The sequence below is a fragment of the Rhipicephalus sanguineus genome, chromosome 1 (assembly GCF_013339695.2).
Source record: "Rhipicephalus sanguineus isolate Rsan-2018 chromosome 1, BIME_Rsan_1.4, whole genome shotgun sequence".
Taxonomy (NCBI): Eukaryota; Metazoa; Arthropoda; class Arachnida; order Ixodida; family Ixodidae; genus Rhipicephalus; species Rhipicephalus sanguineus.
In genome coordinates this window covers 45,503,281-45,522,495 of record NC_051176.1, presented here as the reverse complement: position 1 = coordinate 45,522,495, position 19,215 = coordinate 45,503,281, and the positions used below count along the sequence as shown (strand labels likewise).

The 19,215-nt window shown below is 45.7% G+C and overlaps 1 protein-coding gene across 2 annotated transcripts in view; it reads left to right on the top strand.

Annotated features, from left to right (window-relative positions):
• Positions 1-12,810, top strand: part of LOC119390852 (organic cation transporter protein) — a 104,184-nt gene extending 91,374 nt beyond the window's left edge. For both annotated transcript variants that reach the window (XM_037658572.2, XM_037658567.2), the window contains exon 12: positions 12,492-12,810. In XM_037658572.2, coding sequence (XP_037514500.1) covers positions 12,492-12,621 — 130 coding nt within the window. In that variant the 3' untranslated portion in view covers positions 12,622-12,810. The remainder of the gene's footprint in view (positions 1-12,491) is intronic.
• The last annotated feature ends 6,405 nt before the right edge of the window (positions 12,811-19,215 follow it).

The following is a 19,215-nucleotide window of genomic DNA, read 5'->3' as shown; positions in this document are numbered from 1 at the left end:
AAAGGGGACAAGATCAGCACTGACATCGCACAGCACACGGGCCTGTAGCATTTCGTCTCCACCGAAATGGGACCGCCGCGGCCGGCATCGAACCCGCGGCCTTCGGGTCAGCAGCCAAGTACCATAACCACTGCTCCACCGCGGCGGAACACGTGACGTCTGCTTTCAGTGCAGGGTTGCGTATTTAACAGCACAAGTTCTTATGGGATCACAACAACAGGCAATATTGGTGCCGTAGTTGTCCGTCGCCGCCAGTGTCCGTAACCGCTATCGCGCGAAATAAGAAAAAATGAAATGAGAAAGAAATATCCAGGATCGAATGGGGTTTCAAGCCGGGCCTCTCTGCATGGCAGTCGAGTATTCTGCCACAGAGCCACGCCCGTGCTTGAAGCCCCTTCGCAAAAAGCAGGCGCCATGTCGGGCAAGGAATCGCGTTCACAATATACGATAGCGTGGTAATAATAATAATAATAATAATAATAATAATAATAATAATAATAATAATAATAATAATAATAATAATACTTTTTATTTCTTTACATAAAGCAGTACATGTGTCTATGCCTGCAAAAGCCATCGGTGGCCTCAGTGGCAGAGCCTGGCAGGCAGCAAAAGAAACCTAATGCGTTACAAAGTAGCGGTACAGGGCATAAAAGACATGATAGCGCAGAACACAAACGTACGCTTTATATTAGCGGTCAAATAACAGTAGCAAAAGCAGAATTAATAGTAAAATAGCAACCAAGCATCACACAGCGCGAATTGCGCAACGAGTGGGCCGTAGATTGCTTCCAACCTATTACAAAGGGTACAGACATAATTCTTCATCGTCATCAGCCGCAGCAGAAACAAAGAGCACATTATGCCTTACAGATGTGGAGCGGTACCACGCTTCTCCGCACAATGAAGAACAATGACATAGTGGGTGCTTCCCTACTGCACAAAAATTACGATGATCTATGGCGCAGTGGCCCGGGTACCCTGCAAGTGTACGTTTATTAGTTGCCCGAGAGAGTTTACAACGGACTTAAGAAAGGCCGCTCTTCGAGCTTTCGCTGTGACTGCGCTGCGTGTTCCGCGCAGGCCTGGCGAACCTTTGGCACTTTGAGCGTTTCTATCTATCTATCTATCTATCTATCTATCTATCTATCTATCTATCTATCTATCTATCTATCTATCTATCTATCTATCTATCTATCTATCTATCTATCTATCTATCTATCTATCTATCTATCTATCTATCTATCTATCTATCTATCTATCTATCTATCTATCTATCTATCTATCTATCTATCTATCTATCTATCTATCTATCTATCTATCTATCTATCTATCTATCTATCTATCTATCTATCTATCTATCTATCTATCTATCTATCTATCTATCTAGCCGCCTACGTCTGGATGCTCTCGTGAGCGCCTCCTTAACTTGGTATAGACCAAAACTAGCATGGGAGGAAAAGAGGACTTGACGAATACGACTGTCTGGTCATGACTTGAATATCGTGAAAATCCTGTCGCGTACGTCGTCAAACCCTTTCCTCGAGAGACCTGTGGCACATACCCATTTACCACGGGCCGCGCTGTACACGTATGCGCCACAGGTGATTGACAGTTTTACAGCGAAAGCTGTTATGAGATCATTTCACCGGCCGTTTTTGGTGCCGTACACTGTAAAAAATATTTTGTGAAAAAAACAGAAATTGTCTGGCAGCTCTCTTGCCACAAAATTTCTGTAAAGCTATGTTTTCTATTTTGAAGTTCTCTGTGTTTTAACAGATTTTTTCCGTTCTACTTTACAGACTTTTTCTGCATAAACACAATGTTCAGTCTTGTGTTACAGAAAAAACTTGGTTTTCTGTTTGTCTTCTTTCTGTTATTTCACTGTTACTTTCACTTTTACAGTACAGAAATTTTATGTTTAAAAACACGTTTCAGTTTTCAGACACTGAAAAAAACTGTTTTCTGTTCTCATTTATCTGTTATTTCGCTAATAGTGTCTGTTATCGTTTACAGAAACGTTATCTATAAGTACAAGTTCGGATATCGAGTCACAAAGGTTGTGTTTTCTGTTACTGCCCTCCTGCTATTTCATTACTGCATTTTAATTCTGGAACATATTTTTATGCATAAAGATGAACTTATATATATTTTCTTATAAAAGCATTCCTCAGTACTAAAAAGTAGTTATGTCACTTGTACAAGCGATACGCAAAAATATTTTGTTTAGCCAAATGCAATGGCAAAAATACCAATATATTGCGTTTGCATAATCCAAATATATTCCAATTTTTTAAAAATAATATCTGGGGTTTTACAAGCCAAAACCACGATATGATTATGAGGCGCATCGTAGTGGAGAGCTTCGGAAATTTCGACAATCTGGTGTTTCTAACGTGCACTGACATCGCACAGTACATGGGCCTCTACCATTTCGCCTCCGTCGAAATGCGACCGCCGCGGCCGGGGTTGCACCCGCGACTTTCGGGTAAGCAGCCGAGCACCGAGCGGACATTGTGAACTTCTTGGAGCTACACCCGCGAGGTGTTGCCTCCAGCACTCTAGTAAATAACGCAATAAAAACAGGCACGTTTCAGTAGATTCTCCTTTCATGATAAAAGAAACGAATCTTTATTTAAGCACAGGAAATGCTGCATGTAAACAGCTTCAAAATAATGAAAACTGCGTACATGTTGTCACCGTAGATTCAAACTGGTTTGGAAATTGTGTAGATATACCGTATTTACTCGAATCTAGGCCGTACTTGATTATAAGCCGACCCGCGAAATTCGCAAGGCCAGAAAAAAAAAACTTAATAATTGTACTCGAATCTAAGCCGACCCCTCCTCCCCCCCCCCCCACACACACACTTTCGCACATCGTTTTTTCGAAAAAAAAAACATCGGCTTAGATTCGAGTAAATACGGTATATTCATAATGACACTGCAAATTTTTCGTTGTAACACTTAGCATTCATAGTCTCGCAGAGCTTTGATTAAGTTGGTCATTTGTGGTGTGAGGCGGCGCTGCTTCTTGACTTCTCGACCTTGCTCCCTCTGTCAGGGTTGACTGCTGCGGCTGCCCTAAAAACGAATAATGATATTTTTAGGTGCACCAGGCTGTCGCATGACTATGCTGAACATAATGGACCACACTGAGAACAACATTGATTATGTTGGTAGAGCGCTCAAGAAACCCTCGCATTGCCACTTTAAGGTGTGTGTGGAATCAGTTAAAAAAACCTCATGATCCAGATGGAGATTCATTTCTATAAAATGCATTATGGCTCATACAATGTCATTTATTGCAGTGTAAGGACTATTAAAGGAAATAATGCTCCTCACAGAGCAAGGTTCACGTGCTTTTAAACACTCAGCCAAATACAATAAAAGCTCATTAATTCGCATTTCACGGGCCCGGAAAAAACATCTGAATTAACGGAATGCCCAATTATCGAGAGTATCAAGCAAAAAATAAACAAATGACTATTATATCAATGCATTTTCTTTTTCTTGATGAATGCGCAAATCCAGTACCTGTTTTGCACAAGAGTAAAAGCCACAATTTCTGTCATTAGGTCTATCGTTCACAATGAGACCGCGGCCCAAGACCCCGTGTATTAAGCCGAAACGTTTTCTCAACCCATCCCTTATTACGTACCTCCGCGAGCAACATCACCACGCCCACGTGATGATCATTTTGTCGCCAAAAAATTGGTCGGCAACTGATCGTTTGTCCGTTGGAATGTAACAAGCGAGTTTTATGTGAACTTGCGGAGTGCAGCTGAAGGTCCTCACCTTCAAAAGCTTCCACCATGTATGAGCTTTGTGACATTGTGCGCGCATAGCCCAAAGTCGAAACAAAGCTACCATGCTATTAAACAAAACAAAGGTGTTATTAAACAATGCATGTGCTTGCTGGGACCTGAGAACACCGCCGAACTATCCGATTTTTTAAGTGCACACGCATGATTGCATGGTAGGCACTATGGGTTTCACAATTTAGATCTGCTAAAAAAACTTGCATTGAAACCATTGTAGCGCGATAGACCCGGACAAAGTGGATGATGGGACACCAGGCACAATTTTCACCACGGATTTTATGGCATTGCCCCAGACAATCAGGAAAAGAACATAATCATCCTGAAGCGCATGCGTGCACATGTCCTCCATTGCAAACAATAAGAGATACGAAAAAGTCGTGTGTAGCTATAGATGCCAAATAAACTTGTAGACGTGTTGCTGGTGCAATCTGTGCCCATTTTGCTTACAGGGAATTCTCGCTTGATTGCACCAATCCTCGTCGGTCCTTTGTTTATTGTGTCTCTCTTTCTGCGTTGTGCTCACAATTATGGTATACCAACTAGCCCGGACACACACCTTGCTCCGGCAGCAGAACTGCATAAAAAAGTGCTAGCTCTTATTTAGTATAACGAAAATTGTCGTGTTACTTGGTGCCCCTTCGAAATCCTCATTAAACAGTGTTTAAAAATATTTCACACGTCAACCGTTCCATATACTAACGTTATTACTTAAAATCTTTCATGACCGCTCAGGATTCCCGTAGAAAGTTTTACACTTAAGCTGAACATTTCCATTTAGTCATACCCTCCATCAGAACCCTCATTGACTTAGCCAAATGGGAGTGTAGTATCAGATATTGGAAATTCCCCAGTACTTCTCTACTTTTGTACTATCTAATGTGGCTTTATCTAAGTTAGTTGCATGAATCTTGTTGAAAAAGTCAGAAAAATCATAATAAGTTTTACCTTTGTGTGAACACCAGGGTTAGGCTGACCTCCTTGCGGTATTCAATAGTAAAGGCGAAGTGTGTAAAGAGCATCAACTTGAATGCCTGGCACCGTGTGGTGGATTCGACCACAGCATGGGTATCAATACAGATGGTAAATACCCCGGCAGTCAGAAAATTCTCTCCTGGAACAAAATATTTCCTGTTCAGAAATATTCAGCAATATATTGCAAATATCCATAACAATACCTTCGGCAATGATGAAAGGGGAGCACGGCACGTCTCCGACATTATCTGCACTTGTACTTGCCTGCAATAATAAAAGTTATGAAGTTAATTATGCGATAAGTAGTCATTAAAACTCATGTACCCTGGAGTTCAAACAAGCATACGAAGACAATTAAAAAGTTAGACAATATTTTTATTGAACTACAGACATTGTAGATGTGATATAAAATAAAAATAAATAAATAAATTCTCTCAATAATAGAAGGTAAATTAAAGCAGCGAACAATTTCAGGAGCAGGCCATTGTCAAATTATTCTCTTACCTTCTGGTAGCTCGAGATGCAGCACCACCTTAGGGCACTATGACACCTTAGGGCTTCCATGACACAAAACCATATAAATCCTTTTGGACTCTTCGTTTTCTCTACAGTCCTATTTTCGTCCTTGGTATCTCGTATCTCAGAGAAGGAACTCTCGGAACACTTTTCTGTGCTGTTCCAATGGGCACTTCATGCAGAATAGCTTCATGTTTTTGTGCAGTGCGGCATACTTCATGAAACGTAGCACAGTCGTCTTGGTGGTGCCAGAGAGATTGCAGACATACATCGCTGAAATAAATAAAAAAACTGCAATTACCGAAAGAAATAGAAGTCTGTTATAACGGTAAGCACTTCTTCAAAGCTCTAAAGAGAAAGGAAAGGAGGCTAATGCCTGACTGTAACAGACATTTTTGCCAATTCAGAGAGAATGAATCTTTAACATTAAATGCTATACCTAATTGGAACATATTCCTAATGCTTTCAAAAAGCCTTTAAAGGCATGCGCATTTGCACGGACGTGAGGCTAAGCATGCAGACGAATAACACCAGAGCACGTCTGCGCGCTCAGTGAACCTCCATTGCAGAAAGTGTTTACGCAAGGAATTAACAATGCATGCGCAATGACGTTCGCAATGACGGTTGCTTCGCGTCGACTATTGCATTATTTGGGCTAGCGAGCCACCAAGTCGCGATTTCTGTCACACTTTTTTCGTTACCAGGAACCCATTTATGGAGGGCACCTGGTGGGATAATTTGTCCAATGATCTGTATCAATCTGGGAAAACTTGCCACCTGAGATGGAGCAAACTGTCCTTCGTTTTATGAAAAGCAGAGGGTCAATTGGTTTATATTTGTACTGAAAAACTCCTTCGAGTTGGGCTAAGCCAGAAGACGAGTTGCACTGCCTGCAGGGCCGTAGCCAGAAATTCTTTTCGGGGAGGGGTTCAACCGCTCTTTATGTAGTATGTTCGTGCGTGCATATTTACACATGCTAAATCTAACAATTAATTGGAGGGGGGGGGGGTTGAACCCCCACCCTGGTACGCCAATTCCTGCCTATTACGTGCTGTAAACTATACATAGCATGAAATTTGCTTCTCCGCAAAAGAGCAACACAATATATATGTTCCAAATCTATAAAATATTGTGAATGTTTACAAATCGCCGAACATTTCTAATTATCAATTCGCTTCATTCAAGGAGTGATGCGCTTAAAGAAGTAGTTGTTATTTTTTCAGTGGTAATATTAGCGTAATTACAGTTAGTTTCGCATGGCGTCATTTGGCAGGAAACAACACCGTCAAATAAACAAAGCCCATCTGTCGCGGTAGCGTGGCTCGCAAAACACACAGACCATTCCGTCATATGCCAGTCGTCTGAGCAGTTCGGGAGCCGCTGTCATCTGCCAAGCTGCTCTTTTTGTGGCCTACATGTCGATAGGGTGGAGGTATAGAACGGATGTCCTTCTAAAGCTGTCGACCAAAACGTGCGCATGCTTTTTTTTTTTTCAGACGCCCTAAACCTCACGCGCGACAGAACGTGCGCCTCAAAGAGCTAAAAAATTTTGCGTTCAGCGGCGAACACATCTCGTACACACATCTCGAACACACTTGGTTGCGTCATTCAAAATTTGTGTCGGTACTTTTGTTCGACGATGGAAGTCGAATAACTACTGCCGCCAAGCACTGGTGAACAAAACGGGCGAGAGCCAACGAAAGATTCATTCGCCCTTCAATACGCCACTAAAAACAAAGTCCGTCTCTCCGAAAACCGGGATTCTTTAAAGGTAGTCACGGTCGATGTCCACAATAAGCCTTCACGCACGGCTAGAACAGCGGCGTCGGCTTTGGTGCTCACTGAGAGATCACATGTGACATGTGCCACCGCCTGTACTATACGAGCGCACTTGAGCCCACTTTCCAGAGGTGTTCACGGCTTCACGCCGTTGTTTGTAAACCACGGATAACAACCGCGTATCTAACATGAGCTTCAGCAGGGAACACGCCAATCCGAAACGCGCCGAGTTTCTCCTACCGAGGAGAAGACGTGCTCCACCGCAACGCAGACGGAATGCGATGACGCAAGGTAGCGCGTGTACACGTCAAGCCCGTGCCCCATTGACTAGTCAATCGAGTATCAGTTTACCGAGTGGATGTGCCCCACACGTCCATTCGGTAAACTAGGTTTACCTAGGTTATCTATCTTCCGCCAGGAACTTAAAGCTTCGTAAGGAAGGTCATCCAATGATACTACGCCAAGAAGCTATGCGTTCGCACATTCCCGCCAGCAATGTTCAAGATACACAGCATTATACATTATACAACCAAGCAGAACTTATCATGCAATGACCACTACAAAACACTAAACGCCGTACACCAAGCCACAACATCATTGCTCAGGGCCATGTTCACTATGCAGGAGAAAGCTACCTATTACACGTAGATAAACACACACACACAAAGGAAACGTTTGCACTTTCATAAAAAAAGAAAGTATTATATGCTCTGTAACGTCGCTCGGTTAGCTGAGTTGAGTTATACGCACTTCATTAGTTTTTAAAGGAAGTCGGTCCAAGCATCAAGAAAAAAATAGGTGCAGAAACACAGAATACACATGTTTGATGTAATAAAGAAAAAAAGCGGGTAAGGTGAACAAATACCTCTCATTATTCTGTACAGCGAAACCTCGTTAATGGCTGCCCGCAGAGAACGCACATGAAGTGCGCTGCGAACGCTGTAGTATGCGCTCTGCAACCGTCCACGTACAAACTCGCATACCTTGACGTACGCTGCCGCTAACAGCAAAGAAATAAACGGGGTACAACAGCAGGCGTTCCCTCAAGCACCCACTTACAAGGCCTCTTCAGTATTTCTACCAAAGCATGGAAGGAATTCCGGCTCTCGCACAACGTTGTGGTCGCGCGCGCTGCCGACGCAAAGCAGAATTAGAAACTACGCGAGAGCGAATTTCGAAAGCGGGCAGGCATATCAACGAGTTCTTGTTGTAAGGAACTCTAGTTAGAAGCAAACCACTCACCTTTCAATGACAGACGCACGAAAAGCAGAAGCAGGACGGTGCCGTAGCCGCGCTTTACACTGCAGCCATGCATACAGCCGCGCTTCGACGTGAGCGGTAGCCATCTTGTAAATGTAGGGGCCCGCGAGGCATGAACGCAGAACCGCAGAAAAGGCTCTGATTATTAATAAATCAAAATAGCATTGTGGGAATAACCAGAAAAACATGAAATGTTATTTCATGGACATTTGTAACCTTTGAAGTATTTAAAACTGTGGAGGTTCAATTTTGAGTCGTTTGTTTTGCTGAAGGTCACGAATAACAGGAAATTTCGGTTTCTCTTTTTAACAGATTTCCTTCATGGCACATTCACAGAAAGTTTCTTTCGCGGTACAGAAATTTCATGTATTTTATCTGTAAATTTACAACTATTTTTTACAGTGTAGTTGTCCGCCGCCGCCGCCGCCGCCGGTGTCCGTAACCAGTATCGCTCGAAATAAGAAAAAAAAAACTAAAAAAGAAAAAAATTCCAGGATGGAACGAGGTTCGAACCTGGGCCCTCTGCGTGGGAGCCCAGTATTCAACCTCTGAGCCATGCCGGTGCTGGAAACTGCTTTGCAAAAAGGTCCTATACAGGCTTCATGTCGGGAAGGAACCACATTAGCATATGCAATATAGCGTGGTAAAAGAGTAGAATAAGCACCAAGCGTCGCACAACGCGAATTCTGTAACCAGGCGTCACACAATGCGAATAGCGCAACGAGTAGGTTGTTGAATGCTTCCAGCCCATTACAAAGAGCTCTGCCATAATTCTTCATCGTCATCACGCACAGCATCAACAAAGTGCGCATAATGCCTTACATGCGTTTAGCAGGTACCACGGCTGTCTGTAGAATGACGAAAAATGGCACAGTGCCTACTGCCCTACTTCTCAAAAATTACAATGATTTATAGCGTAGTGGGTTCCTCGCAAGTGCACTTCTGTTGGTTGCCAAGGAAGCCCATAAGGCTCCCATGATCCATTTCCTCAGGGTCTCAATAAAGTCAATTCTCTCTCTCTCTCGCTGTACGTTTCTCCGGTTAAAGTGTGTTATAAAGCGTGGTGGGACAGTTAAATAACGACCGGGCGTCACACAATATGCATTACGTAACTAGTGGGTCCTTTAAAGCTTCCTTACCATTACAAAGGGCGCAACCATAATTATTCATCGTCATCAACCGCCGCATCAATGAACTGCACATAATCGCTTACATATGGTACCTCGCTTCTCCGCAGAACAACGAATAATGTCGTGCTGGGTGCTTCCCAACTTCCCAAAAATTACGCTTTGTGGCGTAGTGGGTACGTTGCTAATGTACCTGTATTAGTAGCCACAGGAGAGTTTATAACGGGCTCTAGAAATGCCGCTCTTCCAGCTTTCGCTGTGACTGTGCTGCGCTTTCCACGCAGGCCTGGCGTTTTTTTATCTACCCAGGAACGGCGAGAACAGACATTGGGAATTTGAATGCGAGAGCGCTAAGAAAAACCGACGCCTGCAGCGTTGACAGGACGAATGCAACGAATAAAAATCAGGATCCCAGCAGAAATCGAACCCTAGCATTCTGCGTGGCAGTGAGGTATTCTACCACAGAGCCACGCCAGGTCTGGAAACTGCTTTGGAAAAACACCCGATGCAAGCGTAATGTCAGTGCAACGTCAATTGTGGTTGTGATGCTGGCTATCTAATTTTATAACAAAGCAATAAGCCAAACATATGTACTCCACGATGCAGGTGTGATGTGAGGTTAACTTCTGTGGTTGCAGTGTTGGCTCCGCTTTTATAGCGGTCTAATAAACATTACCTTTGTATTCCTATGATTCAGCAAGCTATATTCAAGCGTCGCTCGACCCCGGAAGAACACGCTAACAAAAGTTACCTATGATATTCAGATCACCGCGCCATGAAGTGCTCTTCGTTTCGATCATACTGACGTATATGTTCTAACGTGAGTGCTGACGTTACGTCAGACCATAGTTACCCTTTAAAAGCCAGTGTTGTCAATGAATGCAGCATAGAAATACTCTCTGATTGCTTCGAATGACACCGATTCCCACAAGACGTGGGATCTGCCGAATTGTTTAAGCTTCGTTCATCAATACTGACGAAACTTGGCAATATTTGTGAGCATTTGTCCAGAAAAGGACAAGTTAGAAGATATTTTCCATACTGCAACCACCGAAATGTTTTTTAACAGCAAAGCTGCTTAGCAAAGCGTTCCTTGTGCGTCGATCGCATAAAACTATTATCTTAACGGGCATGTGCCACTGTGCGGCTACCTGAGAACGAGTACAGAGAGAGAGAAAAAGAAAAAAAGAGTGCAACAAACAGAGAGACGGAAAGAAAGATATAAAGAAAGAGCAAGATAAAAATACTTGTTGAAAGCAGTTGTGCATGAGGCAGGATGCGAACCCGCTTACCATCGTCCTAACCACTCGGCTGTCCAGGCACGCTGGCATAGCATAGCTTAGCCTTGTATAGTATAGTGTGGCAAGGAGGTGGGAAAGGGAAATGAGCGTGAGGCGGAAAGATGTCATGGCGAGTAAGAGGGAAAGCAGGAGCGCAGAGGTAAAGCGTAGCGCAGAAAGAATGAGAAAGAGAGAAATAGAGATGAAGAAATACAGAACAAAATAGAGAGACAGAGAGAACGTCAACGAAAGAGAGAAAGACGCAGAGAGAGAGAAAAAAAGATTGATAGAAAGAGGAAGCAAACATCGCGTCGTCTAGCAACCAGGTACCGCACCGCCTGGCCATGCCGCGCATGCGCAGTTGGTAAGCCACGCCCACCGGCGCAGACATCGCGCGCAGCCTCCGCATAGCCTGGCTACGTACATGCGTACTCCCGAGGAGGAAGCCGCGCATATCGAAGCTAGACGCGTCGGTCGACGGGGAGTGGAAGCGGCGACGGGTCGACTGTGCGTCGCTGTGCCAGCCTTTGCGCAACTTATTGCAAACTGCCGGCAATTTGTTTTTATTGCGATAGCAATTATATGGACAGTCTCGACGGGTTTTGGCCGTCGCTGCCATGTCCTTCCGGTATGAAGTTCAAATTGGTAATATCCCCCCGCGCATTGTATGTTCTACCGCGGGTAAAAGCGCGCGAGCGGGGGCGACGAACGCTGCAGAAACAGATATCAAACGAGCCGGCCCATTTCCGTCGCTCGGAGGGTGCATGCGATAACATCACCCCGCTCAGGTGGCTTGCCCCCGAAGCTGACAGGAAACGCCCCGCCCTACTTTAATGACCATGAAAAGACGAGAGGTGGCGGGCGGGGGGGGGGTTGTCGCGCGAGCAGTCACTTTCAACTTTGAATCTAAGGGCGCGGTCGCGATCGCTGGTGCGCGTGCTATCTCGAAAGCCATCACAGCGGGCGGCTCGTATACCCTTCTACGTGCCGCGCTCCCAACGCGAAGTGACTATGCAGAGAACATCTCTCCCTGGAGCGGCCGTGTTCTCATACACCAGCGTTTTGTAGTTACGAGAGATCAGATAACAAACAGTTAGCTAGCAGCCTCACTTCTTGTAACACGACAATTTGTTCCGATCGCATTCATTGATTCGCGCTTGCGGTGGAACTGTGACTTTTTTTGTAAAATACAACACATTGAATTTAAAATCAAGGATTCCGTCAAGAAGATAACTTTGTGTTTCAAGACACTGAACTTGAAAATGTGACTTGATCCCAAGCTAAAGCATACACTTCTTAACAGTTGTTCACCATTTTTTAGACGTGTGCGTGCTTTCGTGATTTGTAGAGATGAGCTGTTGCTTTTTTCTTGCAAATAAAGAAGTTATTATTATTATTATGATTATTATTATTAAATGACACCCTAACGCTCACATTGTGCTTGGGCATCTTCGTGAGAACTGAATACTCGACTGTATGTAATTTTACAACAGTATGTTTCTTCAACGACGGATTCGCAGTAATGCATGTCGTCATAGAATAAGCTAAAGCATGCAGACCCGGGAACCATTGAGATAGACAACACATGTGTTTGTGTGTGTTCGCCTAGCTTTCATCTAAGATGACTCCGTAAGAACTAGCTGTGCTTTCTGTCGTTGTAAACTCTGGATCACGGTAAGGCCGGCTTGTTATGAATTGGTGGATGCTCACCGGCATTTTCCTTTTTTCATGCAGCATAAAGGACGCCACTAAGATAGAGCCAGATGGCCTGGACAAACTGAACGAAGAATTTCCTTGCGTAACATCCACCGAAGAGGATGATGCCGTTGAAAAAGTGTCACTGGACGGAGAAAGAAGGCCATGATAGGCAACCATAACAATAGACAACTATTTTATATGTCGTTGTGGGCGTATCCTGCGAGTGGTGTAAAAGACTACCGTAAAGAGGTGGTGTAGCAACACGTGTGGTCACATGCTTATTTCCATAAGTGTGCTTGGAAGAAAAAGTTATTTTCTGTACTCATGCCTGAAGAGGCACAAAGACACTTCGCGCCATGGGAATAAACATTGCTTTTAATAATCTTAAAAGCATTTTCATTCTATTCATTCCTTATACAGTTTTCTAATCCTTATTGCAGTTTTTTTCTAACGTTATCTTGGCCCCTTCTCTAGTTTGCTAATACGTTCCATGCTCCTGCGAAGTCAGTGTTTCTTTTTCCGCCTATTTTGTGACGATGACAGCGGTTTGGGTTACTGGTGCGTCTAATGAGTAACAACAGCCTGATGTGCATTCTAGCTTCCAGGATTTGTACGAGGCGACCAAGTGTAAACATCGTAGCGTTGACTAAAGGCCTAGCGACATAAATGGACAAATTAAAACACGGTAATCATTCTAACACTGCCGTAAACAAAGCGCAATTGCTTACCTTCTGTGTCGAAGAGCATCAATACACCGCCGCCGTCGCTCTTGCTCGTGAAGCAGCACCGGAAACTTGTAGAAGCATGTTCCTGGCGAGTTTTTGTACGTGTTCGAGCAGCGAACAGTTAGTTTCTCGGCATTGTTGAAGGCTGACAGAAGCGTTAAATAGGCAATCGATAACGCAACTATCCCAGCAACTACAGCACTCGCCTTGACGCTCACGGGAACACTGCTCGCCCGAGCCCACGTACGCTTCCGAGCCGTGGTGACAGGAGGCGTTGTTGGCGCTTTGCGCAGGCCTATACCAAACCAGGGCGGCGAACATACACTTTGCCAACCAGGCCCGTAGCCCGAAATTTTTTCGGGGGGGGGGGACTTGCTGAAAACCTTGACTATTTGAGAAAAAACGCCTGTTTTCATAAGTTATTTTCGATAAAACACCATGTGTCATCAAAATTTCGAGGGGGAGGGCCCGGGACCCCTGCCCCCCCCCCCCTGCCTACGAGCCTGTTGAAAACGATAGAGCAGTTTGCGTGGATTAAACAAGAGAAAGGCATGCCATATGTTGCAGTTGGCGATTTTATTGTAGAACCTAAACGCTTGCATCATGTACTCTTCCTATGACTCAACAAGCTGCAGTCTAGCGCTGCTCGTTACCGCAGGAATACGACAAAGAACGCTCCTTACACTTCGTTTCGTTAAGACTGACGTCCGTGCTGTTACGCGAGTGCCGGCGTTACGTCAGACAAAGGGCTACCTTTTAGACACCAGCGTAGCCAACGAGCCTGGTAAGCCTACTATATGCACACTACTGAAATTACGCAAAGACGTCGATTCACTTAGTAAGATTTGGCGCGAAGTGCGGAAAGGGGAGCTACTCGCTGACTGCTTAGCATGAAATCCACTCCTGTTTTGCCCGGGATCTGCTGGAATGTTTTGCCTTTTTTAAGCACTTATGCTATGTCTCACAGCCATTACTGAGAGCTTTCCATTATAGGCGAAGCCACAGGGCTATAATTATACACCCACATTGCAAAATTACGCGGCGGCTGAGCAACGTTGGCTCGAACGTTTACTGTGAGAACTAACCTGACAACGGCAACGGCACTGACAACGGCTCATGTATGCCACTATGCTGATATACCCCATTTTGTAGGGTGTTTCAAAAACTGCCTCCGAAAATCGTCAAAACGAAGGCCTTGATAATCTCATTTTTTTTAGCGGTAGGCAGCTTAAACCTCTCATGCAAAGTGATATCATATTAGGACTCCTAAATAGAAATTAATAAGTGACATTGAATTCTGATTATTCCTTTCATTTCCATGATGTCCTCCAGAAAGGACAGAAGCAGGTTTTAAAAGCATATCATAGATTTCACTAAGTGTCCTTCTTATGTTTTCATTATTTACCCTCGCGAAACGTCAGGAAACCTCACAGAAGCAGTCGTCGAAATAGAAAAAAATTTAAACAGCAGAAGCGCTCGTTTTCCTGATATATTTTGTTGGTTTCAGGATGTTAAGTCTTACCTTAAGAGGCAATGATGTCTTCGATCTTTTTTACTGACATCCGATAGCAGAAAAAATGGCTGCGGCTTAGCTCGGCTAGGCCCGGTTATGCAAGCGAAACCTTGTTTACTTGGTTATACTTGTTTATCCTCGTAGCCGAAACACTGTTTGCCAAACGAACGACATGACTAGCCCAACGTTCTGTACTGCGTGCACTCACTACTGTCGTTTCGTCAGTTTCCGAAGCCGTCGCCGCAGTCGACGCGAGAAACGCCAGGGTCCAAAACCACCAACAGACGCTCGCGCTCGCGTGCTCCTCTGCTAGCAGATACGCGCGCTCCTTGAGTTTTCACACTGAGGAAGGGCATTCGGAGAGGCAGAATGACGACCCGACAAACGCGTTCGCTATAGACCAGAACACAGCGAACTCCATGCGTAGCGCCATATTGGCATCGCGCGTCGCGCCATCTATCGTACACACTACGAAACAACATGCAAGGGCTGCCGCGCCAGCAGACGCTACACAGAGCAAGCACGGGACTCCCGGAACTGAGCCCGTCGGAGAACGTGTTTCGCGTTTTTTCTAGCCTGGACATTTTCGCAGTTTTTATTAGAACATCAAGAACACCTTGCTCATGCAAGTCCACAATGCATACGCTATATATACGTGCTCAGCAGGCTGCGGAAGCAACCTTGTCAGGTAAGTACGCTGTCACATTTGTAAATAAAACGTCCTCGCTGCAGTACGCGTGAGTCGTAATTGCAATGCAGCTCGCGAAAGAGTGAAACGATGCTTTGTTCCCGCATATTACAAGTTGCGCACAAAATCTTGTGAAAACTTGTCATTTTAACATGCATCGCGTAATAATTAGAGTACGCTTTGCGCGTATTTCGCGGAACGTAATTTTTGTTCCACGAGCGCTCTTACAATAATGAGTCTTGCTCACAAAAGCGTGCTATCAGAGAGTATCACCTGCAGTGACGTTCATCGATCCCTTTTGGAAGCTATCTGCACGGTTTTGATTCTGTAACGATGATGATTTACACGCGAAACGATGCTACACTTAGTTAAGCCGATATTGAAATGGGCGGAATCCAGCTGTCTCTTATTAAATGTGTGCTGTGTAAATATGCTAAAAATTTAGCTGCTTAAGCTAGCGCTGCGTCTGCGACGTAAAGGACACTGGCGCGAGTACTGTTTACTTACATGCCAATATATGTATTATGTGCAGCTGGAAGCCCCGTGTCCAAATAAATTTGGGAACATCAAACACTGAAATGAAAGCACGAAATTCTGGCCAGCTGTTGAGGAACACCGTACCATTTACTACCTTTTAAAGGCGAAAGCCTGTAACCTTGAAGGCATGGATACCATCAAAAGCACTAAAACTTGATACTACGTTGAAAGTGGCAAAGCACGCTGATTGCTTGTGCTTGAAAGCACTACCTTGCACTACATTTTCGTCAAAGAAAACGCTTAAGGGTATGAAGTGAACCCCCACACAAAGCTCGCGCCTGCCTTCAACCCAGCTGCGTGTCACGCAAATTAGGTTCGTAAAATGAAATAGGTGGGCATCACACTGCAGAATACACGCAGTTAGTGTACTTACTCGCGCATTTTCACTCGGCTCCTAGTTTTTCTGCTTGAATCACAGTTATCCATTCGCGGCGAAGCTCAAAACACCGCGCCGGCGCTATTCCCGTGGCGCGTCGTGATCGCCGAGCGTTGTCAGCGCTGACAACGCTAATATCCTCCTGTTGCGCTGCTTGTTTTGGCATCCAAAGGCGACGCAGTAGTGCCCAGACGAGCTCTTATACGCTGAAGCGGCGTGAACGGGTACTTTTTCGCACTTTAAAGCCTCATAACTACAGCTTGGCCTGTTTACTTAGTGCAACCCGCGCGCGCCTCGGCAGTCCGGCCAGCCCGGCGTCTGGGTGCGAGAGTATCCGCTCGGCTCGCCAGCAGCCTGGGTGCGAGACAGGCGTGCTCTGGTGTATAGGCTCCTGCAGAACCGCAACGCCGCAACTAAACTTCGCGCGGCTTGCCACGGGGTATCCGTTCTTCGCTTCAAGTCCACGCGGATATACACAGGGAAACTCGCTCCACTAGGCCAGTAAACATTTCGCTTTAAAGCGCACAATTGTAGCTGTGCTCATTTGAGGACACTATGCGGCAGGTGTTCCGTTGTGTCCTAAGATTTAGACGCATTTCTTTTAGTAGCAAGTTTTGAAAAGCATTTCAGATTCTAAACTGAAGCCCCTGAAAGCACTCGAATGTCAAGGACGGAAAATCACTTCCGTGCGCACGTCGAGTCATAACATAAAATGGCTGAATAACTACCTTGTTCATTTTGTGTGGAGCTACGCTGACCGGCAGCCTGAAGGGGCGGCGATGCGGTACAGTTGCAAAGAAATATGCATAATTGAGATGCCGAGCCCTTTGTTCAAAGAAGCATATCAAATACACAAGGGTGGAGTGGACTGCATGCAATCTATTGTCGCCCTATAGAGGAATGAAGGAAAGAAGATGACTTTTGAGGGCTCATTTTTTTTGTTAGACACAATATAATGAGAACTAACAGACAACAATGACTAGGAAAGTAAAGGGGATGATATTTGTAGTAATTAGGTTGTAAATGTGAAGAAAGTAAAGTGGACGAAAAGATAACTTGCCGCCGGCAGGGACCAGGAATGACATTGGAAACTTGAGGACTCTACCTCAGGATGCTTTATCACCTCAAAGCAATTGTTGTAAACGCATGAATTCTGCCAAAGTCGCTGAAAGGAGATGAAAAGAAGACGGAACCCCTCGAGTTCTGCAGCAGGGTATCCACAGCTCTCGTCTATCGCGGTGAAGTAGCGCAAGAACGCAAACTACGGGGGCGTCGTAGCGAATGTCCTCTTATAAAAAAAGAGGTCCCAGACGTGAGCGATGAGATAGGATTTTATTTATTATCGCGATAGCAATTATATGGACAGTCTCGGCTGGATTTTGCCGTCGCCGTCGTCGCCGTCATGCGCCGTATATATATAAGTATGTATATATATAGAAAAGCCCCAAAGAAAAATAATTCAGAAAAATGCTTCCGAAACGCGCAATCGAACCAGGGACCTCTTCCTCCGCAGCGAGTGGCGCTAGCCACTACGCCACGAAACGCAGATCCTCCACGTAGGTAACGGCGAGCGTTATATACACACCCTTTACCGCTGGACGGACTCAGAGACGGCTGCGCTTATAAGCGTTTCTTCATTACCAACGAGATGGCGTTAGGAGCGCGACAGGCGCATTTAAAAGTCGTCGGCGAGCTCGCTCGCTTCTTCTTATACTTGCGCAGGGAGAACCTTGCCCTTCCGCTGTCTGCTCGCGCGGTTTTCTTGTGCTGAGGGGAAGAGGGATGTTTCACGCTTTCACCGTGATGTCCGCGCTTATGTTACGGAGCGTACGAAAGCCACTCGAGCTTCGGCGAATGCACAAGGGACCTTGTGAATTTTCAGCATTGACGCATGGGCGCCAGCAAGTGGGTGCAAAAAAGGCACCGCCTCCCTTCCCCCCGTCCCCCCTCCCCACCAGCACCCCCGACGCGATACAGCACACGTTCCTCCTCCCCCTCCTTCCCAAGACAATGTCCTTGCGATGCCCAAGCATTGCGCCGCGGTTGTATGCCGCGGCTTTTGTCTGTCACTTCTGCTGATTTCAAGTGCAACGTTTTATTACCATCAGGACCATAGGTTTGTGGCTGAGAAGAAAAAGAGGCTGGCTTTCGCCTTCAGAGAATGCACAAGGGACCTTGTGAAATTTTAGCATTGAGGCATAGGCGCCAGCAAGTGGGTGCAAAGGGGCACACCAGCCTGTTCGACGCATTATACTCCATTGCGTCGATCCCTTGCTAGTATGCAATCAGGTGTTGTGGGTCTTTTACTTTCAGCACAGCTGATCTGACCATGTGACACTTGTTGTTGTTCTTAAGCTTCTGTTTTAAGTGCGAATGCACTTTATAAGCGACCCTGAATCCGCCGTCCCATAGCAACGGCGCGAGGAGCGGAGAGGAGCGTCTGTAGCAACGGCGCAGCGACGTCACGCCGCACGTGACTACGCGCGCTCCGCCCTCCGCTCCGTGGCTGCGCGCGCCCCGCGCATTGCCTGTGGTGACGAAGGCCGGCGGCGAGACGCCGAACGAAAGCGTGCAAAGCGAGCAGAGCACCCCGAAGCCGATCTGGCCCGGGCCCTCGAATTCGATCGGCCGGACGCGCGCGTCAAGCGAGACTTCCTGGACTGCAGCTTTGGATATAGCTGCGCGGTGTGCGATCGACTGTGGTTCGACAACAACCTGAGCCCCATCTCGGGCGTGCGCAACGCCGCCAACAAGTTGAACGCGTTGCGGGTTCTTTGGAACGAGTTCGGAAGACAGATCATCATCATCAGTAAAAGTGCTTTGCACTTAAAACTTAAAAACGGCCAGGCCTCCGTGGGTCGGCTGGCGCGTGCTCTCTCGCTGCCGTCTCCTTCGCTCGGCTCTGCAGTTTAGTCGCGCGC